General features: G+C 40.4%; 2 protein-coding genes across 2 annotated transcripts; one reads left to right on the forward strand and one right to left on the reverse strand.

Moving 5' to 3' along the window:
* Positions 1-5,858: 5,858 nt before the first annotated feature.
* On the reverse strand, positions 5,859-10,565 carry LOC119730467 (probable sugar phosphate/phosphate translocator At5g05820). The gene is made up of 3 exons (XM_038203383.1): positions 10,482-10,565; positions 8,966-9,644; positions 5,859-8,330 (listed from the first exon to the last, which is right to left on the reverse strand). The coding sequence occupies exons 2-3, from the start codon at positions 9,507-9,509 to the stop codon at positions 7,900-7,902; spliced, it is 975 nt and encodes a 324-aa protein (XP_038059311.1). The 5' UTR covers positions 9,510-9,644; positions 10,482-10,565; the 3' UTR covers positions 5,859-7,899.
* Positions 10,566-14,727: 4,162 nt separating this feature from the next.
* On the forward strand, positions 14,728-25,920 carry LOC119730094. The gene is made up of 7 exons (XM_038202877.1): positions 14,728-15,109; positions 17,573-17,623; positions 17,917-17,959; positions 18,192-18,293; positions 18,839-18,909; positions 20,302-20,404; positions 21,751-25,920. Exons 1-7 carry the CDS (start codon positions 14,728-14,730, stop codon positions 22,292-22,294), a joined length of 1,296 nt encoding a protein of 431 aa, XP_038058805.1. The 3' UTR covers positions 22,295-25,920.
* Positions 25,921-26,093: the final 173 nt, after the last annotated feature.

Here is a 26,093-nt window from a genome sequence, read left to right on the forward strand (position 1 = left end):
ATTTGAAAAGAGACAGTCAGTCAGTGGGATATGTAACCAGTCTAATTCACAAGAGACAGTCAGCGGCTGCATCCTAATTACATGGCTACGGCTGGTGATGACATACGGGTCTATGGGAAACGGCTACAGCTATGGCTAGCAATAACATACAGGTCTATGGGCAGTGGCTGCAAGTGCTTCCATCTATAGGCATGTGTGTAATTTCCAGCCATTATAGCCAAGTAATTCTGCCACAGCCAGTCAGTGGGATAGGTAACCACACAAGTCTTAGTCGGTCAGTGAGATAGGCAGGGTGACCGTTTTAGCCGATTTTCAGCTAACTTTGACATTTTTTTGTTAAAAAACGAGTTTGACAGAAAATTTGACAGAATGGATTTTTTTGGCAGATTTCTGGCAGAATTCTGCAAAAATGGGGGTTTTTTTTACAGAAAACCATAGCAAATGAAAAAAAAAATGGTAAATGTTCAAAAAAGCTTCAATCTTTTCAAACAAACCCTTGCATAATAGGACAGGTTGGCTGGTCTAGGTGCTGAGGTTCACTGGGAACCGTGACGCAGCTGCATTTTGCCTAAAATTTACGCAATAATTGCATAACTTTATGTGACTATAGATTGTTTATAATATTTAAGGCAAAACTACAAATCTGCATGTGATTTTAAGTGTTTATAATGTATTTTGAGTAATTCTGGGGAATTTGACAGATTTTTGATAAATCTGACAGATTTTTGAGGCGCATTTAGCAGAATTTTGCCATGACCTTACGGTCACCCTGGAGATAGGTAACCAGTCTAATTGACAAGTGATGGGGAGTCAGTCAGGCAGTCGGTCAGTGAGGCGCAAAGAAGACGACAGGCTGGCGCCCTCTGCCAAGCGTGAAACTCCAACAGGTTAGTCTTTCAACATCCAGGCATGGATGATATTTTGAGTTTTTAGAAACCATTCAAAAACAATTTATAGGGAAAAAATGTTGCAACCCGACGCCACTTCAGCGGTTGTGTACAAAGTCTATGGAGACTCAAGAAATTTAGTACTTCCTAATAAAATTGGAAATGTTTCTCAGTCCCAGATTCATGTCTTATCATTTTTGCAATGACTGACCTTCATTGAGATGATAAACATGTATGAAGAAAAAAGTGGCGTCAGGTTGCAACATTTTTTTCGTTTATAGTGATCAGACAATTTGACAACATATATGAATACGACACTGCTGAACATTTATTCACAAACTTTGTTTTTTCATGATGTGCATTCAACAAACAATGTGTATTGCAAAAAGCCTCATAAGGAAATATAAAACATTTCTGTTAAATTAAAGAAAGAACTCAGAAGCATTTAAAATAGAAAATGTTAAACGAAATAGAAAATATAACATGCCTGAAAGTTAAGTTCCATGTATATTAAAAAAAATAATTTTATGAATGCATCACAAGAAAAACATAAATTGACATGTTTACTGACATTTGTAAGTCAACCGCACAAAAATCTTGGAAAGAATGTACCGTAGTATCCAGACGCCACTTCATTGGTTGTGTACAAAAAAGTCTATGGAGAGTCAAGAAGAATTTCAAGTATTTTCTAACATAATTGGAAATGTTTCTCAGTCCCAGATTCATGTCTTTTCAACATTTTTGCATTGACTGACCTCCACTGAGATGATATATGATGAAAAAGAAGTGGCGTCAGCATGCAACATTCTTTCCAAAATGTATAAAATAAGTTAATTTAATACTGATAAAAATTCCTGTTTTTCCTAAAAGCCAAATATATGATGTTCCGGTTTTTCCCAAGTCTTTTCTGATAGAGATGCCAGGTTTTTCTTTAAAACTTATGACCAAACGGAATATGTTTTGCCCAATACTACTGCCTTAAAGAGGTTGTGGAATGCTCGAAAACATTTCCGTCATTTTTTGGGTATATGTAGCCTAAGGTGTGATGAAATAAAAACGACTATTGTGTCTGTCATGAAATGAGTACAAAGGGTACTTTTGAGAGCTATTTTTCAGGTCCTGTTTCGACCCTAACGTGCAATTTGTGTAAAAGTCGTCGTTGCGGGCAGCAAACAAAACACAGTAAATCGTGACGTCATAAACAGGACTCGTTTATGCTACTCTGCATCGGGAGTCCTGTTTATTACGTCACGATTTACTGTGTTTTGTTTGCTGCCCGCAACGACGACTTTTACACAAATTGCACGTTCGGGTCGAAACAGGCATGACAGGACTTGAAAAACAGTACCTTTTGTACTCATTTTATGACAGAAACAATAGTCGTTTTTATTTCATCACACCTTAGGCTACATATACCCGAAGAATGACGGAAATGTCTTCGAGCATTCCACAACCTCTTTAAGGCCATGTTTAAATGACAGAAATGGAAGGAAACATAGTATGCCCTCACAATTACATTGCATATGCTGATATGCCGACGCCTTAAATCTGTCTTCACATTTACAACTTTACATCAGAAGAAAAAGGAAATGCGCAAGCACAAATAGCTTTGTGTACAACTTTACTTGATTTCCTTTTTTGTAGTAATCCGATTAACTTTTTTTTATTTCATGCAATCGACTGTGTGTGGCATGGAATGTCTATTGTTACCGAGTAAAACAGGAATGATTCTAATCTCAAGTACAAGAATGCGTTACCATTGTACATTTTTTTTTGCATTCGTAACTTGAGTATTACCCATTGTACATAAACTACCCATATCCAGAGGGCTAGGGCCGAGTCAGACTGGGACCTGGAGTGCTCTGAAACGTGCAGAACTATTAGGCCAACTTTACTCACACTTTAGCCAGCAAATTTCTCCAAAATGTTCATTGGGCAAAGAAAGGGTCCTCAGCATTTCACCAACCAAGTTTGAAAACTCATTTCAATTTTTAAAGGAGACATTTCTTCAATATTTTGCACATGAGAGGGTTCTCAAGTGATTTCAAAATGAGGCTAAAGACTAGACTGGTACATGTCCAACCATGGTCCAACTATTTGAAAAGACTGACCTCTTCATTCAGTGTCATCAGTCTGGTGACTGACTATGGAGAAATGGGAAGTGAGTAGAGACTAGTTCCTAACTTGCCACATGTTTCTTTTGGCACAGTTGATTGATGCAGTACTGAAGAGTTGTTGGACTGGTTGTTTCAGATGTCAGTCTATTTTCTTGTTTGGCATGTTTTCAATACCAGTACCTTAAGTTTTAGGACTCTCATACACAGTATTGAGAGTCCCAAATTTTTGGACCAGGGCCGAGCATGTCCGAAAATTTGTTAATGGTCTCTATCTCTACACATCTTTCCCTACTCTGCCACCAGACTACTGAAGTGGTAAATCTTCGCAAAAAGTTGGACATGTACCAGTCTAGTCTTAGGCTTCGAATTGAAATCACCTGGCTTCACTCTCAGGTACAAAATGTTGAAGAAAAGTTTTCTTAATTAACCCTAACCTTCCCAACTCCATCCAAATTCATCGCCCCTTCGTAGGGATTTTGGCAGACAAGCCATCTGTACAAAGTCCATCAAAATCCACCTAGATACTAGTGGTGGTCTTGTGGTGGATTTCAGCAGATTTGGTCCTGAAGCATTATGTGAAGCAGGGTCAGTGATGGAGTTTGGCGGACTTGGTCCATTACTTAGTAAAAGACAGTAGGGAGTTAGGGTTAAAAATTGAATTGAGACTTTGAACTTGGCTAGTGAAATACTGAGGACCTGGTCTTTGCCTCAGGAAACTTTTTGAGAATTTTGTCTGCTAAAAGTCAAGAGTAAGGTTGGCCTGAATGTGTTTTGCATGTTTTTCTCCACTCAAGGTCCCAGTCTGAGTTACCTGCTAAGCAGAGAAAATATGTGCTTAGCAAAAACAGGTAACCGGCTAAAATGCCATGTGGTGTTTATAGCTATTGACTGGTTCTCTGCCGACTTATGCTTAGCACGGAAATCTGCTAAGCGTGAAATTGGGCCCTCAGGTTGCATAACTGTGAACAATGTCTTTCACATTTAAATAAGTAGTGACAAGCGCCAAAAAGTGGATCTATGCATTCATTCACAACTTTTAAGCACTGTTTGTGAATTGAGACCTGTCAGCACACAATGAGCATAAAATCTGACTTTTGAAGAATTTCTGATATTTTGTATTTCTGGATTCTGCAGAACAAGATCTTTCTAACGGTATATAACATTTTGCGGTACTGAGTTCAGTAACAAAAATATAGACTGCCAACTAAATTGAAGTTGTTAAACTAATTTTTGAGAAAATGGTTTCAAAATCCACTGTTGTATTACAGTGAATAACAGTCAACTAATGCAAAGGGATGAAAATAAGTTTGAAGACATTTGATAGAACAAGAACGATTGGTAAAGGTAGAATAGAACCTACAAATGGGAGTTCACCTGAAAACAAAATCAACCATCCCTTAAAAATTTGGCTTCGCCCCACTGTACGACTTTATGCTCTTTTCGTGGCGACAGGTCACAATACCTTGATTATCCTAAAAGCTTATTTGAGGTACATTCCATCTTTATTACAAAATAATCAATACCATTTCAATATGGCAATGTACGTATTAAAATTTGTTGCGATTATTTGCAATCATAAATTATCGTCCTAAAAAATAATACGTAGTACTGTGGTCCCTCACAACCCAAACTGTGACATATATGCTTTTTTCAGAATCTCTTTTAAGCTTTAATTAACCCTTACCCTACTAGACCCTCCAACGCATGCCAATATGTGCCTCAAGAAAATCTCCTATGTTTTTTGCATGGCCCTCCAATATCTGCCATGTCATTTCAAGGGTAACTGGACAGGCACTCCAATACATGCCACAGAGAACAATGAGAGTCCTCTGATAACAAAGTGAGTGCCCCCAGCTGGTCAGTATCAGGCACCCTCCAGGGCCTCCAACTCCTGCCAATTGGAGCCTTCACAGTCAAGATAGTTTATCCTCCAATTAACTGCAGCTGGAGGGCATTGGCATAACCAACTGACATGCAGTAAACTACCCTCAGAGAGTAAGGGTTAATTAATTAACGAATAATATCCAGCCTCAATATACACACTTATAGCAGTACATGTACAATTCATCTGATAAATAAATACTTAAACACGTCAAAATTCTCTGTTTAATATGCCAAAAAAAATATGTCCTGAATAAAATACACACCTTGAATTAAGAAGAGTTAAATTTATGTATTTACAAGCCAGAAATAAATATCTATTTTAGAATATGATTTATTTCAAAAAATTAAAAAATAAAGCAAAAATTCCACAGGCATGCATGTAATTTTACTGCATCAAATACTACAGCATGTACATGTACATGGTCATGAACTGAATACATAAAAACAAGAGAGACAATACTCTGTGTTAGACCCCCACAGATATTCAAAGTTAACCATATTGCCTGCAATACTGTTCAGTGATACACATGTAGAGTATTTTTCCAAACATCTGACACTCTTAAAGCTACAGTCCATCATTTGCAGCTATCCAAAAAGTAACTGACGTAATTATTGTTAAAAAACATACTTGGTTGAAACTTGAAAGATATATGCAGCAAGGGGGCTGTCATTTTGAAGAAATCAAAGAAAGAAAGACTTTTCAACGATACGTCTAAAGACGCATTGTTGGAAATTTCCGTAAGTAGTTTGTGTTTTTATTCGGCAAAGCGCGCTCAGGTGTTGACACGATGCACACGCGCGGGCGGTTGCTATCGGTTCAGTGCGCGACATCACGTAGCTGCAATTAATCAGCTCAGTGAGAACGTGTCTCGGACGCTGAATTCAGGCCCAATTCAAAACATGATTCAGCAACTTTTGATTTGAAATCAAGATCCTAGAATGTAGGTTTTCTGGAAATAAACAGCTGAAGCTGAGCTGAAATTTAATCAGGTTAGTTGTTCAGCACCCTTCTTTAGATTTTAAGCACATTTGTTGCTTCAAATGAACAAAATGCACACATTACAAATATGGACTGTACCTTTAACTGTTGTTCTTTACCCATTTTCATTTTCCAAGCTGCATTTGATTCTTGAAAACTCATTATTATTTATGATTGATATTATTTATGATGGATATTATTTATGAATAATACTATCTGCTTTTATGAGGTCATATTTTGGTCACTAGTTGGGCTGAATAAAGGTTTTTGAATACATGACTATTTGGTGAGCTGTTTAACTTTTCATATTTGTTATCTTTGAGTTAAATTGAGATTGGCCTGGATTTCCTTTTAAAACATGTAGTATTCAAAATTAGCACCGTTAAACTGAGAGCACTGGGCTCACACAAACCAATCTGCTATTTCAAAAGTGCATTAACCCTACCTCCTTGAGTGATTTACTAGGAACCTTCCTCACTCTTGCAAAATCCAACACCATATGGTAAACTCAACACCCAAACTGTTGGACTCTGATTATGGTGGTATGCCTAACCCCATGTAAAGCATAATCAGTTTACTAGTGCAATACTCACTCCACAGATTCTAACAAATTTCAATGTGGTTGGATTTTTTCCAGGGTTGGGGTGGTAAGGGTTATTCCAGATTAACACCGTTAAACTGTAAGTATTGGGCCGTCTTGATCGGTGTAGACTGTTGGCAGGTAAAAATATACTGAACAAAAATGTGCACCATGTACTGTACAACCAAAACCACTGAATTCCATGGCTTAATTTGTTAAGACCTGTTATGAAAGACAAGAAATTAAAAAAAATAATTTGCATATATAACACGTTTAAAAAATGACCAAATGCATTCTGGATAACATGGGGTACTTGGCAGGGTATTTAAAACAAGAATACAAACTTCAAATAAGTCAAATAATAATAACAGTAAGCTACATTATGTACATTTATATCAGCATTATTTAAATATTGCACAATCGATCACCATAGCCGTAGAATACTTGCACCACTTATTGGTGTCTCGCAATGGAATTTTGGGAATGAAGGAAAAGATAGGCACGAAGTCATAACTGCTAAGTTCATGGTCACATTGTGGACACAATTCTTGCTTTCTTTTAAATAATTAGACACTTAGATCATTTCAGAATGATTAAAATACTTCACTAGAGTCAATAGTCACAACTCAACATAAGCTGATGTGTGAATAGAAAGATAACTTTATAAAAAGACTCAGATTGTACTTGCATGTATACATAGAAAACAGGCATTTAAGATCATCAAATGGACTTTAAAAATAATATAAAAGGTACGTAAAAATGATAATAAAAACAATGGAAACTGACAGGCTTTATTTAATCTACACATTATTGTTAAAAAAAGTTTTTTCCAGAAATAAAATTAAATTGTGCATGGCAAGAGATTAAAAATTTGACCTCATGGATCAAATCTTATGTATATTTCGAAAAGAAATTCTACTGGTTTTTTTTTCACTGTCATCTTCTAAAGGTGTGTGGAATGATAATCAGCTGTATTTCAACTTTATTGAAAATACACGTATAGTGTCTGGCATCCAGACTCTGCTGTGTGTGGGTTGATCCTTTGACAGATCAGACTGTCTTTTAAGATTAATTAATACCAGTGAGCAATTAAAAAAGCGGGGGGGGGGGGGGGGGGGGGGGGCTTGGAATGTAAAGGAAGTGATGTCACGGTTACGTGCGCAAACAGGCAATCGGAATCGCAGTGAATTGCTCTAAATATGATCTGACTGTTGGCGACTAGCCTGTGTAAAAGGCATGGCAGGGGAGAGGAGTGATTCTTTTGACTGTCTGTGACAGTTCAGACAGCTGGAGGTTTAATGTGTAATGAATGCTCAAGCCTTGCCGACTGCAACTATTTATATCACTTTATGTATGCATCAAGTTATTTCATTTTGCAACACTTAAAAAGGATACTGCGAAGAAACGATCATGTCTGCATATGCGCAGAGGATCATTTGTCGTGACCATTCGTTAAAAGTACGCGTTGAGCGATCTTGACACGCGGTTTTCGACGTACCACTTGACCGACCCCGCCTCCTGGTACATCACCGTGCCAACCATGATGCAGGCGATTCCCCCGAGGCTGAGCCAGGAGATCTGGTTCTGGAAGACCACCAGCGACACGGCGACGTCCAAAACGATGGCCACGTTGCCGAGAACCTGCAAAGCCACTGGGGAGGTGTAGAACGTGACCAGGAAGTTCATGAGGTTGTAGCCGACGGCGCAGAGGCAACTCAGGAGGAGCAAGGAGAGGAGACGCAAGGCACCGGGCCAGAGGGTGGCAGGGGAGAAGGCAGAGGGTTCTAGGATGACCGCGGCTGCCAGCAGCATAGCGGAGCTAGGGATGGACATGTGATAGAGGAGACGGATGGAGTCGATGCGTTGCTCCTTCAGGAGAACACCTGGGATTCAAAGGGAGATCAGTTTAATACACTTGTCAAAATAATGAGTGGAAAAAATTAACCATCTTTGAGGAGGACACATGCAAATGAATAGTTTGAGGATCAGACATTCAGGAACCTCTGATATATCCTAGCATGCAAATTTTATGCGACCCCGTTCGCCAGCCATTCGGAGAAACTGTGACGTCGTTTCAATCATAAATGTGGGCTAAGCTGTTGATTGGTCAATTTGGCTGCCATGTTTTGGCTGCCATGTACGGTTGACTCTCGTTAGTACAAACTCTGTTAATATAAAGTCTGTTAATATAAATTCTGGTTATAACAAACATAAAGCCTTGGTCCCGACTGTGCAATGAATGCAATGTGTGCAATGAATGGGACTGATGTTCCTCTTAATACAAAATTCTGATATAACAAACCATTTGGCTAGGTCCGATCGAGTTTGTATTAACGAGACTCGACTGTAATATCACATTTCAAAACAGGGCAGCCTCCACTTTTCTACCACACTATCTACTGACAACTTGTGGTATAATGTGCTGCCAAGGCCTTTAGTAAGTATGCAGTGTGGTGTGGCATACATGCGCACACTGTGACAAACACAACCCAAAAACACAAAACGGCAGTTTTCCAACCTTGTAGTATACTTTTCAGCGCTCTGAGCACTGTTGCTCCCACTGCCGCTAAAAACCCATAGATGTTGAAGTTGACCTCTCCCGTCACGCACATCATGCTGCCGAAGCAGAGTGGCACCATAGACATGTAGATGTAGTTATCCACAGGTCGGTGAAAGAAAATCCGGGACAGCATGACCGTCACTAGTGGTGACAGCGCAAAGACCATCTTCAGGAAAGAGATGTAGAGGTGACGGAGGGCGATGTTCCCTAGAGTGACCGCCAGGGTGAAGACGATGCTGAGGACAAGAATCCGGACTGTCAACCTGGGCGGGATCTGCAACCGGGCATTGCCCTCGCCGAAGGCCGCCCCCAAGGGAGTGTAGCGGAGCACGACGGAGCCGAACAGGCAGGCCGAGAACATGTGCAGCATGGTGAGAAAGACCGGGTAGCGGAAATGTTCCTCATCGAAGAGCCACTTGTTGATGTTGCTGAGTCCGATGCTAGCCATGATCCAGCCAGCCATGGCCAGGTAGGCCATGGTTTGGATGTGGGGCGGGGACATGGTGCTACCTCCTTGCGGTAGGGGCACTTTTTGAATTAGTTATTATTTGTGTGTTTGTTCATCAGATGTTGTTCAATTCAATCCTCTTCGACAAAGAAGTCTGTGCCGTGTTTGGTTGCAACAAAAAGTTGAGTCCTGTGAAAGGAAAGAAACTTTGTGAACTAATGTACGGTATAAACATACTTGCAGAATTCTCTTGAATGATTTTGGGAATTTTGAAAAAAACACACAGCATGATGTTATTTAGCAAGATAATGAATATGCATCACAGTTTATGACGTTTGTCGGACACTCGGCGCGGCTGGCCATACAAACACGAGGTCATGATCTAAATAATGCATATTCATTATCTTGCCCAAGGGCGCTCGCATAATGCATACATTACAGCACGGCCGCCATTTTGAAATCGCATGGGGGAGCATTTTCGGGACGATATTTGTGGAAGATGATGACTGAAAGTCGTCTTTTGGCCAGATGGATGAAAATATTGAGACCAAAGAACGTTTTTTCGAAAAGGTACGAGTTGCTCTACGACTAAGAACCTTAACTTTGGAAATTTTTGTCCTGGATGAAAAGATAATCTCGATCGAAATCTGTAGCAAAATCGCTACATCAGCGGCCAAAAAAATTCAGTCTTTTTGGAAGCATTGGACGTCTGGTCGTACTACAGAGCTTGCGATAGTACTGTACGGCCAGACGCAGTCGGGCTAGGCCCTACTCCTAGAACTATGATGCTCACGCGGAGCATCATAGTTCTAGGAGTAGCTAGGCCCTAGATCAGATGTTATTGTTAATTAAATCGTAGTGCCAGTGGCTATCGTTATGGCTCTCTTGTCTTGATTCTTTTAATTCTAAATAAAATTCATCATTCCTTGAAAATAACTGATAAGTACTATTCAGGTTTTGAGATATTTCGAGATATTTTATACAATGCTTGATTTTTAAATTGCTTTTTCAGATTAATCAACTCACCTAATTTATCAACACTGCAGAGCTAGAGCTGCTGGCCAGCAGATGTTGACTGAAATTGCGCCCTCAAGTGGCTGTGAATGGGGAAGGGGGGGGCGGGGAGTTGACCGAGGTGGGAGGTGGGGCTTAGAGGAACATTAAAATATATTGCGATTTGTTAATATAAAAACAAACAAAAAAGGCATTTGTGTCCTTTTAAAATTTCCATAAGAAATACTTTTTTTTCTCTGGTAATTTTATTTTGAGTTTACTTTCATAAACAGTATTTTGTCCTCGTACAACATGTCTGCGCCCATCGAAAGGTAAGGTGAAGCTTTGCTTCGATAACTGAGGGTAAAAACGACCCAAACATGGCAGATTCAAGTTCCAGCTCCGACGAAGAGGAAAAAGCTAAACTTCAATCTGCTGCTTGGCCAACTTTTTCGCATGGAACTAATCAAAAAGGTATTTTTATATATATATAAAATAATATTTAACCCTTTCCTTAGCCGGCCTAAGCTTAGGCCTACCACAATGTGACATTATCATTGACATGTGACACCCGGTATGTGTGACTGTGAGGGCGCTGTTCTTTTGTGACCCTTTTTTGTGATTAGGAAATTGTGATTAAAATTTTGATTTTGTTTTGCACATTCATACTTACTGTTCTATTTAAATTCAAATATCTGAATGTTTGAAAACATGATTGCTGTCTGCCATGCCATGTTTATGGGATTGGAATAAGCATGATGAAAGACAAGGATTTTGAGAAAATTGTGAGTTTTGACAATGTTTGAGCATTTCAATCATATTTCTGCACTCCTTTTTGTATGCAAAATAATCACATTTTACTGCATTAAACAAACACATTTTCGGTGTTTTAAAAAATCCCTGGTTAACTTTAAATCCATTTTTCTTTGGTTTGCAGGTTCCGATGAAATCCAATCTTGTAATGTAATTATCATGAATATTTAGAATCCATCACGTCATGTTCCTGAACCTGCTTGAAGTAGGGACCGTACATGGTCGAGCACGCAGCCATTGTCATTTTTATGCTCAAACATCTTTTTCAGTGGCGACGCAATTGCGCATTCCGCTTTTTGGATGTTCGTAAGGTATTGTGATGCGATTTTCATGATTTTCCTAGCCATCTTGATTTTCATTTTAGATCACTCGAAAAAAGCCACTAAGATTCACCAAAATTTTGCGAAAACCCAGCACGGGCCATCTGACGTTGTCTGGTCTCAGAGCAGTGTTTGCTCGGCGTGCGCCTTGACTGTGCGAAGGTCCGGAAAAAATAGGAACTTTTTTGTAAATGAGTTGTTAAAACCTGATTCAAAAATCAAGTTATTGTTTATTCAATGGGGATTCCTATAATGATATCAAACATTTTGATAGGTTTGGAAAATAAGATTTATAAAAGATGCTAAAAGTATAAAATATAAATCTTACAGAATTGAAACGCCAATTTCGGCCATTTACATTGTTGTATCTCCAAAATGCAAACACCTATGAGGCTGAATCAATCAAACGCCGTTGATTTTGTCGTGTAGTTCTCTTTTCAGTGATACAAAACATGATATTTTTTTCGTTAAAGAATGAAATTCGCTGGACTGCCTACATACAGTCCCATATCATGCAGTTTCAAAGTTTCGTGTCGAGTTCCGTGCTTATTACGGAATTTTCAAATAGTTTTGCTTAAAAGTATATATGCTTATTCATTTATTTAAATTGTACTTGGAATTAAAAAAAAAATGTAAATGTATTTATTCATTCATTTTTTTTCTCTATAATTTCTTCTTTTTAACCCTCGTGGTAAGGTCGTTTTAACATTTATTTGAATTTCTTGTTTCATATATAGAAGTTTTGTTTGCTTGTCTTTTTTGGTGTAAGGAGTTGAAGTATGGTATCAGAGAATTTCTGCTTTTCTTCACATTTGAAGCATTTCCAGTCATCCTGCCATGGTTTTCCACCCTTACGACTCTTACACACTTTTGCGGAGTGACTTGTCTCACCGCAATTAGTGCACCTTTCACCACTCTGTTTACTCGCTCTAGGAGTCCCAATGCAGTCCTCTCCTACAGTACTCTTATCTTTGATTTTCTTCATCAACTCTGTTAACAATCCTACCAGACTCTTCATCTCTGTCTCTATATTCTGAAACCTCTGTTCTACGCCTGTATCTACAGCTCTTGCCATTTTCTGTGGCCTGCCGTCAAGTGCCCTCTGTTGCTCAACCTTTTCAAAATTTTCTGTATCTAGTGCAGGCTTAGCTGTCGAGCACTTCTCTCATGATTTCATTCCTCAAACTCTGGAGTAGTACCAACAGCCATTTCACAGACTTTGCATCGTCGGACTCCCACCTCTTATACACTATACCACCTCTTACGTGTAACTGGTCCCAATAAGACCAGTACTTCTTATTCGCCGCCGGTGAATGGGACACTGCCCTCCACTCTGGGCGATCTCTACCTTCCTCTTTGGCTCTTAACACCCAATTGACGCTCTGGTCTTCTAACTGGTCTCTCCTCAAAACCTCAACCGGGATACTAGGCTGGGCCTCTATGCCCCTGGCCAGTGGCCTCACCTCTTCTGATCCCTGCTCTGAAGTCTCTACCTCCTGGGTAGTTTTTGACTATACCGGCTCTTCACGGCCACACTGCTTGCATTGTCGCCTGGACAATGCATCTGCATCCCGTGCTTCTTCCCTGCTCTGTGCTGAATGACTAGGTCATTCTCTGAAATAACTTCTAGCCATCTCCCCATTTGGCCCTCTGGATTCTTAAAGTTAAGGATCCATCTCAAGGCACCATGGTCAGTTCTGACTACAACTCTTCGACCATACAGGTACTGCTTGAAACTCTTCAAGTATACCACGACGGCCAGTAACTCTCTGCGGGTTAGGCAGTAGTTTCTCTCTGGTCTGCTAAGCTTTTGACTAGCGTAAGCCAGCACTTTCTCTTCACCATTCTGAGTTTGAGGCCGCCCCAATGCCATCACCACTGGCATCGGTGTCTATAAAGATGAAGCATCCCTCTGACGATGGATAAGCCAAGATTGGAGACGATTGGAGCTTACTCTTAAGCTCGTCAAATGCTCTCTGGCATGACCCGCTCCACTGAAACTCTCTTGACTTTTCTGTCAGGGCGTGCAGATGACTAGCTATCTCTGAAAAAACCCTCTGATGAACTTTCTATTGTAGGATGCAAAGCCTCCAAAGCTCCTTACATCCTGGACACACTTTGGCGCTGGCCAATCTCTGATGGCCTCGACTTTCTTTGGGTCTGTGGCCACAATTTCGGAAGAAACTATACATGTATGGCCTAAGTAGGCCACTAACTTCTCAAAAAGGTGACACTTGCTAGGCTTTAACTTTAGCCCAGCGTCTCTAAGCCTACTCAGCACATTTCTGAGTCTCTCTATGATCTCTGGAACTGTCTTTCCAAAGATAATTATGTCATCTAGATAGCTAAAGAGGACTTCCCACTGTAATCCTCTCATCACTTTCTCCATGAGTCTCTCAAACAAAGCCGGGGCATTGCATAACCCAAACATCATACATTTTCATGCATAACCCAAACGGCATACAGGCCACTCCTCACAACAAACTGGCCTCCTCATCTAGTGCAATCTACCAGTAGCCCGACACAAGATCTAGCGTCAAAAACCACTGGGCACCCTCCAACGCATCGAACATCTCGTCGATGCGGGGTACTGGGTAAGCATCTTTGATAGTCACAGCTTTTATCTCTCTGTAATCCACACAGAAACGCTTGGTCCCATCCTTCTTGTTCACCAGCCCCACGTTTGCTGCCCCGGACTGTCCGAGGGTTCTGTTACACCTCTTGTCTCCAGGTCCCTGACCTGTCTCTGTATCTCTCTCTGGATGCACTCGGGGTGCTGTCTGGACCTCTCTTTAATTGGTCTGGCATTCCCAGTGTCTATGTGATGTGTAGCAACATCTGTTCTACCAATATTATGGTCACTTCTAGAAAACACATCTTGGTACTCATCCAAGCATCTTTTGATTTGGCCACGAGACTTGCTCTCTACGTTGTCTCTCGATCTCTCGAACAAGTCTTGCACGTGCACCGGTAACCCAAGCACAGCCTCTCTAGACTTGTCTGCCCCCTTCTCTATGGCTTCGGGGTTCACCGTAGAAATTATTCCTACAATGGTCCCTTTTCTGGCCACTTTTTTCTCTTTGCCGGGGTTGAACACCCGCAGCGGAACAACCTGGCTCCCTTTCTCTACTAGCGATCTGGCAAGCATGATGCCAATTCTGTGCCAAGCCTCCACTACCCTCTACTGGTTCGATGATGGCTGGCCCAGACCGTTCTTGGTGTTTTCTTGCAATAATGCCCGGCGCTACTGCCTCATGCCCAGAGGGAATCACAGTTGTCTCTGCAACTACCACTCTCCCTACAAAGGGCTCTCCTGCACTACTGGTGCGTTTTATTCTCTCACCATTTATGCTCCACTAGGAAGTATCCCTAAGATTCCTTCACATCTCATCTCTGTGATGATTGCTCTTACTGGGTTAGTGGTCCGTCCAATCTGGACATCCACCCACGCTGTGCCTAGCACAGGGAGGGGACCTCCACCCACCTGCCTGACCTGCACCTCTACCTTCTCTTGTCTCTGCTCCTTTGGTATCTGGTGATACACTGTACTGCTGATCAGTGTGTCACCTCAGTTTTCTGCCGCTTCTCTTATACACTACTCTCTGACTGTTGCTACAGTGTCTCTTTTGGCCCCATTCATTCCCAGCCTGCCCACGGGCCCTGCGCGCGGCTGGTTCTTGTTTCCCTGTTTTCCAGGGTCTCTTCAGGTTGTCTCAAACTCTCTTGCAAAGGTGATCTTTTTCTCCACAGTTGAAACATTTCCAGTCATCCTGCCATGGTTTTCCATCCTTATGACTTTTACACACTTTTGCGGATTGACCTGTCTCACCGCAATTAGTGCACTTTTCACCACTCTGTTTACTCGCTCTAGGAGTCCCAATGCAGTCCTCTCCTGCAGTACTCTTATCTTTGATTTTCTTCGTTAACTCTGTTAACAATCCTACCAGACTCTTCATCTCTGTCTCTATATTCTAAAACCTCTGTTCTTCACCTGTATCTACAGCTCTTGCCATTTCCTGTGGCCTGCCGTCGAGCGCCCTCTGTTGCTCAACCTTTTCAAAAGATTTTGTATCTAGTGCAGCTCAAATGGCTTCATCTAGATTCTTTGGACGGGCCCTATTGATGCCCTCTCTCACTGTCGGACTCTCTACTGCATCAGCTTGCCTCAGCTTGACAAGATAGTTCCCGCTCTGCCTGCCTGAACCAAATCTTCTCTACAGCAACTTGACTAGTTGGCTATACGACTGTCTCTGTCCTGCAGGAACATCGCCCAATAATCTGAGGGCGCCCCCTTGCAGACTTGCAGCCAGATAGCTAGCAGCCTGTTGCTCCCTCCATTGGTTCACTACTCTGCAGGACTCAAGGTGCTGGAAATACTCTTTCCATAACACTTTGCCCGCTATGGGGGGTAATAGGTCGTCTTTTGGACAACTCCAAATTTTCCCTGCCCTCTTTGACAACTCTTGGTTCTCTCTTCAGCAGCCATGGGCCAGCTGATGGGCTCTGTGTACTCTGTGTCAAGTTCTTTGTCTCTGTGCGCGCTGGACTAGTGGCAAAACTCAACAAGTCACTATGTAATCTCTTTGGAGTAACTGTCTCCTTCACCGCTCTATTTGGGTTGTCTGCAGTGCTACCTGGGCTCGACAGAAATGACTGCGGCTCTTCTATAGCACTGCACTCTTCTTCTTTATCCGTTCACGGAAGGCCCATAACGGTTCTCTGCAATGGGGTACTCTCCCAAAAGTTCACTGTAATTCCTGCTCTGGGGGCAGTTGCAGGTGACTTTTTGATCAACAAGGGACTCGCGTCCCCTCGGAAAGATAACCTGAACTCTCTATGGAGGGTCGAGGATATATTATGTCCGAAAACACCAAGTGTCTTTTCGTTCTCTTATGGGATTGGGGTCCTAAACTACACAACTACTGTAGGGCTAACTACTAATTGTGTATTTTAGCTAGGACCCCGTTCCAGTAGGTATGTGTCTATGCACCACAAACTTGGTTCATGTTTCGGCCGTACAAGTGCGCAGTGCTTTTGAATCAGTCGGGCAGGAATGCTTTCCAACAATTGTGCATAGCTCGTATGCACTAGGCCCTATAGGGCTGTTGGGAATAAGACCTACCTTATGACATAGTAGACAAGTTTCCCTTCATCCGGGAACTTGAATATTTTGGTGTGCGATATTCGGAAGGTGCAAAAATAATCCATACTTTTAGCTCAATTTTTCATCGATTATTTTCTTGAATGTGAGCATTGAAAATGTGTAAAGGTCTAGGCAAATTGTAGCACACACATGACTGTGCATTTGTGCCCAATCTCAGCCAAATCTAAATTTTCACAGGGTACTTACTGGCTCCGCTGAAGTCAGAATAGACGCGATTGAACATATATTGCAGTCAAATTTCAGTGCAATAGCGTCGTACAATTTTCCTTCAAAATATACATTAATGATTTATTTTTTATCACCAAAAATGCATTCAAAGTGAAAATCATAAAGTATCCGCTCTGTTCACAAGCACCCCCTTACCGGCAAAGAAGTACAGTTGGGGGTGACCGACCAACGCCATCTTGCCTGACTGCAATTCATTTGCCGCAAAGCACGGCCCCTGTGTGTACATAGTACAAATCCCCAGGTGTACATGCGTCACACACAAGGAACGGTGCGCGTCAACCAGTGAAATGTCCCGCCCATGGGACGTCGTTGCTAGGTAAAAGGGTGCCCTCTTTTGTCGGCGCACGGAGCCCATATATACATTATACTGTAATCTGTGGTGTTTCTGTTAAAAAAACAACACATTTATAAAGTGGATGATGATGAATTTTAAATGGCTTGTTTCAGGAGCTTTTCAGAGGCTGGTTTGGTCACATGAATTATTTGTCGCACTGCGACTGGCTAATGGCGATACGTGATGTTTTAATGACAAATTCTTTTTACATTTTTCTTTGTTTTTCTCTTCCTTTGTGTTTTTTTCCTATGCTTAGGCCTGTAAAAAAAATGCTGTGTTTTCGGTAACCTGACCGACCCAACAGTATTCCCGAAAGGTGGGGTCTAGATATTTTGAATTTTTTTTTTTTGAATTTTTTTTTTATATTTTACCTGTAAGGTCAGTGGTGGATCCAAAATTGTCTCAAATAAGGTTGTTTTTCACTTGAGAGAGCCCTTCTGCCCCCCCCCCTCCTGGCACCCCCAACCCCCACCCCGGCACCCCTCTCTCTCTCCCCCCCCCCCCACCCTCACCCCTGCACCCCCCCCCCCCCCTCGGCAGTTACCCCTTTGTATCTGTGCTTGAAGGTTCTTTCCACTTTTATACCCACTGTATTGCTTTCCTTTTCAGGCACTAAATCGGGCATTGGAACTGAACAAAAGAAGAGTTTGAGGTAGTTTTGAAATAATACAGGGGGAAACATATTTAGCAATTTTTTACAGTCAAGTATATTTCATAAAATTTTATATTTCAACATTACTTTGTAGAGCTTTTTAAACAAAATTTGTTATAAAAAAATTTTTTTGAAAGAAGTTATGTACAGCCAAAAATAACACATCTTTTAATAAAAGTTGCTCAAAAATAGGTTATTAAACTACAATTTCTGCTTAATTTTCCCTTTGCAGAAACCAAGAAGATTTTGAAGAGCAGGGAGATTACAGAAACGTTGATGCCACACCTGAGGTGAAGACCTTCATTGCCAAGAAACTTACTTCCTGGCTGGATAGGTAATGCATCTTTGCACTGTAGCAGATGTTTACGACATTCCAGATCCCTTAAAATCCACAAAGAGATTCGTGTAGGATTTTGCAGGAATAGACCTATCCATGAGTTTATGAGTGCAATGGTAAGAATAATTTCATGAGGTAACAGATGGATGGAATAGTTCATCTGTCCCTGAATTAAATTACTCTTTCCATTGTGGGAATGTGAAACATTCATTTAACACCTGAATAAATCCTCGTCATCTGATTGGTCAGAGCCACCAACGTGTGACCGTGCAATGGAACTTCTATTTACCGTGGAATAGAACTTCAATGTTTACAGTGCGGCTGGGCCGTGGGTTGGGATGAATGATTCAACGACATGTGATCAACAACCCACCAATCAGATGACGGGGATTTATTCAGGTGTTGTGTAATCCATGATGATTGCTGGCCTTTTTTCCAGTTGTGTCATTATTTTTTTAAATGTATTACATAGTTAGATTTTTCCCCCTTCAGGTAACAGGTATAAAAAGAAGATTAAATAAGATTTCTGTTGATCTCCCCAGTTCCATATCAGTCATTGATGGACAGACATCAGGCGGCTCAACTGCAGTGGCCGCAGTGGATAATCCTGATGGTAGGTACATGAAAAAATGTTAAATATCTTGCAGCATTTCCACTTGCTTCTATGAGAAACCAGACTGGGACCATTGAGTGCAGAAAAACATGCAAAATAAACTCAGGCCAACTCTACTCACTCTTTAGCCGACAAAATTCTCCAAAATTTTCACGAGGCAAAGAACTCTGTTTTTTACCAGCGTAGTTTGAGGTCTCAATTCAATTTTTAAAGGAGGCTTTCCTTCAACATTTTGCACCTGAGAGTGAAGCCAAGCCAGTGATTTTAATTTGAAGCCAAAGGCTAGACTGGTACATGTCCAACTTTTTGAAAAGATTGACCCTTCAGTAGACCATTATCATGTTGCAGCCATTTGATTTTTCCCATTCAGACCAATGTAACCAAAGTGAGGCTGGAAGGAAAAATAGTCTGGTTCCTTTTTGTACAAAAACATTATCATTCAGTACTGTTATTGGATACAGGGAACATGACTAAAATGGTGGAAGCATGATAAATGTCTATAGTCTCGTGGCACGACCTGATGACTATGGGGAGAATGTGTAGAAATAGAGACTAGCTACCAGATGTTTCTGTTGACTCAGTTGATTGATGCAGTACTGAAGTGGTGTGGGACTGGTTGTTTCAGATGCCAGTCTATTTTCTTGTGTTGCATGTTTTCACTATCTTTAGTTTTGAGACTCTCACACACAGTTTTGAGAGTCCCAAATTCTCAGACTAATGAGAAACCCCATCCCCAAATAGAATGCTGTGAAATTTGATAGGTGGTAATTTTTGAATGCTTACAGAATGTTCGAAAGATTTGTATATTTAGGTTAACTTGGACCAAGTTGTGGAAACGCATAAATTTCCTCCGTAGGTTTTGTGGACCCACAATAATTTACATTCCGTGTGTGTTCCCCACAACCCAGAAACAAGAATGGATTGGGGGTTTACAACTTTTCTTCAATATCTGTAATTATTTCACGATAAATGCAATTTAACCATTTTGCGCCAAAAGGCACAATTTTCCAGCCAACTTCTGAAATACAGCCAAATGCCACCAATACTGATTCGCAAGAATCACTTCAACAGTATTTGTACAATATTTCTTGCTGAAACCTCATATGTTTCAATACTCCGGAGCGTAAATTATACAACAATAGGCCATGCACAACGGCCAATTCAAGATCAACACACAGTCCCCCTCCACAGACTTCACAGACTTTGTGTGTGTGTACAAAAGGCATTAGGGATTAGCGTGTTTAGACGTCACCCGGAGGAGAGTCGAGGCAATCTTGACGTTTTAACCTGCCACCCATGCCTGTGTATAAAAACAGCCAGTGCGTGTTATCATGTCCTCCGAAGCGAACTGGTTAAAAAGACAATTCTCGTTTTTTTGGTTTTTTTATTCAGATGATTTCCATCTGTTCTCTACCTCAAAGCTTGGCCTCCCAGTGAAGGAGGAATCCCAGGCTGTTAAAAGGAAACAGCGCCCTCCATCAAGCAGTAGTGACAGGTGAGCTAGACTGGCCCAACAGTCCATTTGTTGGATTCAAATATACCTGTCAGTGGGCTTGTAGCACACACACTTTATTATATTTTTGTCTTTATGGCTACAGACCAGTAAATATATTGCCATAGACCCCAATGGTAAATACCCTCAATTACAAAAATCAGGAAAAATACTCACAACTCTTCGAACATCAAGCTTATTTGATCACTTTCTGTTCAATTTTTTTTTTATTTTAAGCCAATGACATTTGGGAGAAATTTGACCCCAAAAATGATCGCCCCTAAAAAAAGTCCTGAGGTTTCTTGCCATTTTGAAAAATGATCCCTCCACTCCATTGGAAAATAGAGCCATTTTTTGTAAGGCCTAATTTCAACCAAATCTTGCAGAAATACAAGCTCAAAGTCCTGTTCAGAGCCTCCACCCTTCAGTTTTACAAATCCTTAACTGCATGGGCCACAAAGCTCTCTAATATAACAGAGAATTTGAGGGCATGCAAATTTTTGGCATATTTACTGGTGACTGCTCTATGTTCCGACACCCCTATGTTCCGACAACCTAGATTGTGTTACTCCCAGTTAGGGTTAGGGTTAGGGTAAGGAATAGGAATATGTGCAGTCGGAACATAGGGGTGTCGGAACATAGAGGTGTAACCTATTTACTGGCCTGCAACTTTTATACACCCATAATTGTGTTGACAATATTACTGTTAAGGTTTGCAATACCCTCTGCATATATTTTTTCACATTTTTTTTTCCTTTTTCCTTTCCTTTTTTTCTTAAGTGCATCTCCAGCATATCACTTCGGTAAATGGTAGCTGGAACACAAATGTCTGTGCAAAATGAAAAAAAAAATATGTTTCCATTCTACAGAAACAACTTTTATCTTCAAAGGATTCCATTAATTGCTCAATTTTTTTCACCACTTCAGTTGAAGACTTGTGCATGGAAAGATATTCCCATTAGCACCTGTACTTCATTGTACTACATTGTGTTTATTTGCCGAAGAATGAATAAAACCATAGAGCACTTGAGTGTTTTGGGTGCTACAGTGAGTAATAGGCAGGGCGGTTTTGGGCGCTACAGTGAGTAATAGGCAGGGTGGTTTTGGGCACTACAGTGAGTAATAGGCCGGGCGGATTTGGGCGCTACAGTGAGTAATAGGCCGGGCGGTTTTGGGCGCTACAGTGAGTAATAGGCAGGGCGGTTTTGGGCGCTACAGCGAGTAATAGGTATGGCGGTTTTGGGCGGTACAGTGACTACAGTGTTAAACCACTTTGGAGAGATGCAATTTTTGAGATTGAAATTCTTCATACTTATCAACCAGTGTGTTGTATTTTTCCCACATTTTAGTGACTCAGACGAAGAGAGAGCCAAATTGTCTTCAGTGGCCGTCTCTTACGATCAAATCCTGCAGAGCAGCAGCAGCTGGCATCCGGATTCGCAAGACCCCCAGGTGACCTCTAACCTTTCACCTACTAACCCACATTCAACTCTGACCCCTGCCGAATCCTCACAGTCGATTCCTTGCAATGCACCACGTGATTCTGAACCTGAAAGACACAAGGGACTTGCGGAGGGAATCGGCAGTGAAACTGAATTGAAAAAGAAGAAGAAGAGGAGGAAGAAGAAGACAAAGACAGAAACAACTTCTATTTCTGAGGCCGTGGAAAAATTGAATGAATCTGGTTTGCCAAAAGTGATTGAAAACAACCAAAGCGAAGAAAAGCATAATGGACAACAACCAAAAGATTTTGAAAATGGAAAGGAGGTGACTTCTGAACAATCCGAACGGAAAGTGAAGAAGCGGAAAAAGAAGAAAAAGAAAATGGGAAAGAGCCAAGATACAGCACCACAAACGATTCATGGCGTCGATTCTGAAACGTCTCTTAGGTGACAGTGCGACAATTCACGGAGCAAACCTGTTGAACAGAAAATGTGAAAAGTTTGGCTGTGTAGGCTGCTGTGAAAGATCTTACTGTGTTGTGCAGAATTTTTTTTTGTTTTTGGAACAACTCAAACTTTTGAACATGCTTGGTTTTCCAGAAAATTCCTTTTGGGAAAAAAAGTTTCATTATGGAAGGAACCATGTTCACGAAATGTTTCATACTGGATAAAAAGTGTTAAGGTACCCGTGCTCGAATCCCAATATGAATATTGTAGGGAAAAAAATACAATTCTCAATTGAGAGCTCATGGGTTACAGTAACTATTCCCATGGAAAAAGGTTGCATTGCCAGATTGCTCACAGAGAGAGGAGAGTCATCAAAGTCAATCACATGTCAATCACATGTCACTCACATGTCAATCACAAGTCAATCACATGTCAATCACATGCCAATCACATGCCATGTTCAAGTCATTTAGTATAAAAGTCAAGTATACTGGTAATTTAAAACATGAACTCTGACAGAACCATATTTTTAATTCCCAGTGTCTGGTGACCTGACTTGTGTGACTTTTTATTGACTGGTGATTGACATGTGATTAACGTACTTGTGATTGACTTTTGGGTTATGCCAAATATACAGACAAACATTTTCTTAATTCAGATATTCGAAAAATTTAAGTGATCCCCAGGAGACGAAGAAAATTGTATAAATTATCAAATGCCACACCTTTGTTATAAGCCATTTTCAGGCATGATTTGAGAGCTTTCGTTAGGAACTTTATCTCAAATAACATCTTTAAAATCGGTCAAATATCAACCACTGCTACCTGTTCTTTATATTATTGAAATAAGGCGTTTGTCAATTTTTTTGACAAGCGCAGGCACACAAGCAAATCCTGTTTGGTGGCCAATTTCGGTTGGCGCATGTTTAACTTGGTCAGTACATTTCAAAATCAAGTATTTGAATATCAAAAATCCAGTTTAATAATAAAGGAGAAGGGATAAAACCCCCCAAAATACCCAGCGGCCTCTTTGAGATCGTCTGTCATGTCTGTCATGTCTGTGCTGTTCCGTTGTCATCGGTTAACCTTATTTCAATAGCCGATCTCTGCATCTCGATAGTCCACCTCGTTCCAACGGTAGATAAATGGGGAGATCGCGTGAGTGACTCTTCGAGCATATGGGGACGAGGTTGGGTTTAGCATAAATATTGAAATAGACTTCATTACAAGTCGGTAATGGTTGGGTGTTTTTTGGTACAATGCGCACAGGCCAATATGGCAGTACAACAGGGTTCGGTATATCAGTGGCGCTCACTCAGCGGTGAAACCAGGCTTGAATTGAAGACTAGTGCAGCGCTGACATGTTTTGTGCGATAATCTTGGCCACCATCACGCGTGTATTTTTGTGTGAGATCCCGCCGCATCTACAATACTTTTGGACACAGCAAAAGCTTATCATAACAAGGCTGAAATCACCGTTCTATACATTGATTTTTTTTTAAATATAGTGTCATAGAAAACTGAAAAAACCTTGTGTAAAGTTTTGTGTGCTTGGCAATTTTCTCTTCTGTTTCAACTACAAAGTTGCATGCCGGAAGCCTGGAAAAGCCATTGAAAACTCCTGAGCTGGGAGAGCAATGAGCATTGACCTAATAAAATATCTGCTTCATTTGAAGCATTACTTTGTACTTAAGTGTATACCATATATGGTACAGTCATTCAACATTTAAAAATCAAAATTGAGGGCGGATGGGTCAAAACAATTTTCGAAAAAAGATTGAAATTTTTAAACATTGACTTTTCTGAATGCCCCCGAGAAATTGTTTGGCGATGCACATCCCTACTTGACTTGTGATTTGGCAAAAGGTTGTGTTTTGAACTGATAGTGGTCAGTCAATCCCAACTAACCATGTGTTCCCTTCAACATACAAAATGTGTCAAATTTTCAAAATAAAGTTGCGATCGCCATGCTATTTTCGAGTTGCATCCAGAAAAATAGATTCCTTTTCTAAATTGCTATTTTTTCTAGCAATGCAGAACTTATTCACTTTGAATGAGACATTGACCCAAAAAATTGGCCCATGTTTTTAGTTATCAAATTAGCACATAATAAGTTTGAATTATTGGCTGCAAGGCAATATATAATTCGTTCTCGTGGATAAGGCTGGTTCCCGCCCCACGAGTATCATCAATCATGTACAGACTGGGAGCCAGTTTGCTTGCAAAGCAGATCTGTTTGCACCTGAAACCAAACCCTTTTTTCTGAGGGTTGCATATGTCCAAAAAGGAAAAATGAGGGTTTTTGGGGTTGTAAAGAAACATACAAGTTACAACTTATAAATATGAAAAAAAAATAGAATTTGAAAAGCACGGGGAATGCAATTTAAGGATGCTTTAGAATCTATTAGATTATTGATGTATCCGATACTATCTTGAAACTTCTCTTAACCAGTTCGCGCTGGATGACGTGACTACCCACAAAGATTTTGTGGTATTCGGAACGGATGACGGATAAAGCACGCAGGGACCGAGGCCGGAAATATCTGTCAGCGACCCGGTCGCAGCGAGCGAGGCCATAAATATGAGTGTGCTGCATGAGGGTGATTGCTTCAACCCGCCTGGCTTGAGTTCGAGCGAAAAGTAATCCTGGGCCCCGTTCTGTTCTTGTCAAAATAATCCCAGCGTGAACTGGTTAAATTACAAGCATTGAACTTGACCGCGACACTAATCAGACAAAATGAAAATGTCCACCACCTTCAGGATTTCTTTTTTCTCACACTTTTTAATTTCAAGAGAAATGCTTAGCTCAATAAATATATGTACAAAGAAAAAGAAAAAAACATTTGCATATAAACAATTTTTGATTCTTTTACATGTAGTCATCATGAATGTATTTTTTGTTAATCTTTATAAAATTAGCATAAAACAATGACATGTAATTATCATAAATAGATATGAATCACAATAAATTACAACTTTGGCAAAAATCAGATTTCAATTTTTGAGTGTGCATCTGAAGAAATCTTTTTAATTAAATAATTACATCTTTGGCAAAATTTGCTTATTATTTCATTTACAGTACAGCAATATGACTTAGCAAAAGTCAACTTCTCTGCTTATCAGATTCTAAACACAGAACCCTGATTTTTACAAAAACGCAGCTAATCCCATTGAACTCAGGGAAAAAATAAGAAACAAATCACATTTTTAGTGAACAAAATTGTATCGGAAAGGTTAAACAGAAAATGCTCGGAAAAAAAGTGAGGTCGTCATGGAAACCAGGTATAAAAGCCCATGTGCATGCTTTGATAAGCAGTTTTTTGTCATAGTAATTTTTCAAGTTTTCTAAACTAGAATGAGCTATTTGTAATTATTTTAACCCTTTTTATCCATCCCCCAAGTTGTTTTTTGCTAAGTAAAATTTTCACTGAAATGTGCATGTAACTTGCTTTTAGTTTTTAGTAAAGTTCCTTCACATCTTGAATGTTTTTCAGGAAAGACAAAATATGTTTTTTTCAAAAATTGGTAACTATCCACCAAAATTAGTTTTACTGATACTTTCATCTGAGTAAAATATCTTTTCATTGATCTTCAGAATGATTAAATGATTTGACCAGTCATGGTCACCAAATCTACGTGGTCGTGATTTTCCACTAATTAATATTCAACGTAGATGAATCATCAGAACAGCCCCGGAAACTTTGCCTGGTTTAAAAAAACAAGGGCGGGTCATATACGTGTGTAGATGCACGTATCTTTAACCTTTTCTACAGCACTTCAAACTTGGATACACCGGTAATCCAG

Source organism: Patiria miniata, unplaced genomic scaffold (assembly GCF_015706575.1).
Source record: "Patiria miniata isolate m_02_andy unplaced genomic scaffold, ASM1570657v1 HiC_scaffold_22, whole genome shotgun sequence".
In the NCBI taxonomy this organism is placed as follows: domain Eukaryota; kingdom Metazoa; phylum Echinodermata; class Asteroidea; order Valvatida; family Asterinidae; genus Patiria; species Patiria miniata.

What these genes read in the sequence shown, in the direction of transcription:
- LOC119730467 (XM_038203383.1), bottom strand. Translation starts at nt 9,509, where the DNA reads ATGTCCCCGCCCCACATCCAAACCATGGCCTACCTGGCCATGGCTGGC. An exon ending in GCTGAAAAGTATACTACAAG is followed by an intron (nt 8,331 to 8,965) that starts GTTGGAAAACTG and finishes TTTGAATCCCAG; the next exon opens with GTGTTCTCCTGAAGGAGCAA.
- LOC119730094 (XM_038202877.1), top strand. Translation starts at nt 14,728, where the DNA reads ATGATGCCAATTCTGTGCCAAGCCTCCACTACCCTCTACTGGTTCGAT. An exon ending in CCCAACAGTATTCCCGAAAG is followed by an intron (nt 17,624 to 17,916) that starts GTGGGGTCTAGA and finishes TTTCCTTTTCAG; the next exon opens with GCACTAAATCGGGCATTGGA. An exon ending in CCATCAAGCAGTAGTGACAG is followed by an intron (nt 20,405 to 21,750) that starts GTGAGCTAGACT and finishes CCCACATTTTAG; the next exon opens with TGACTCAGACGAAGAGAGAG.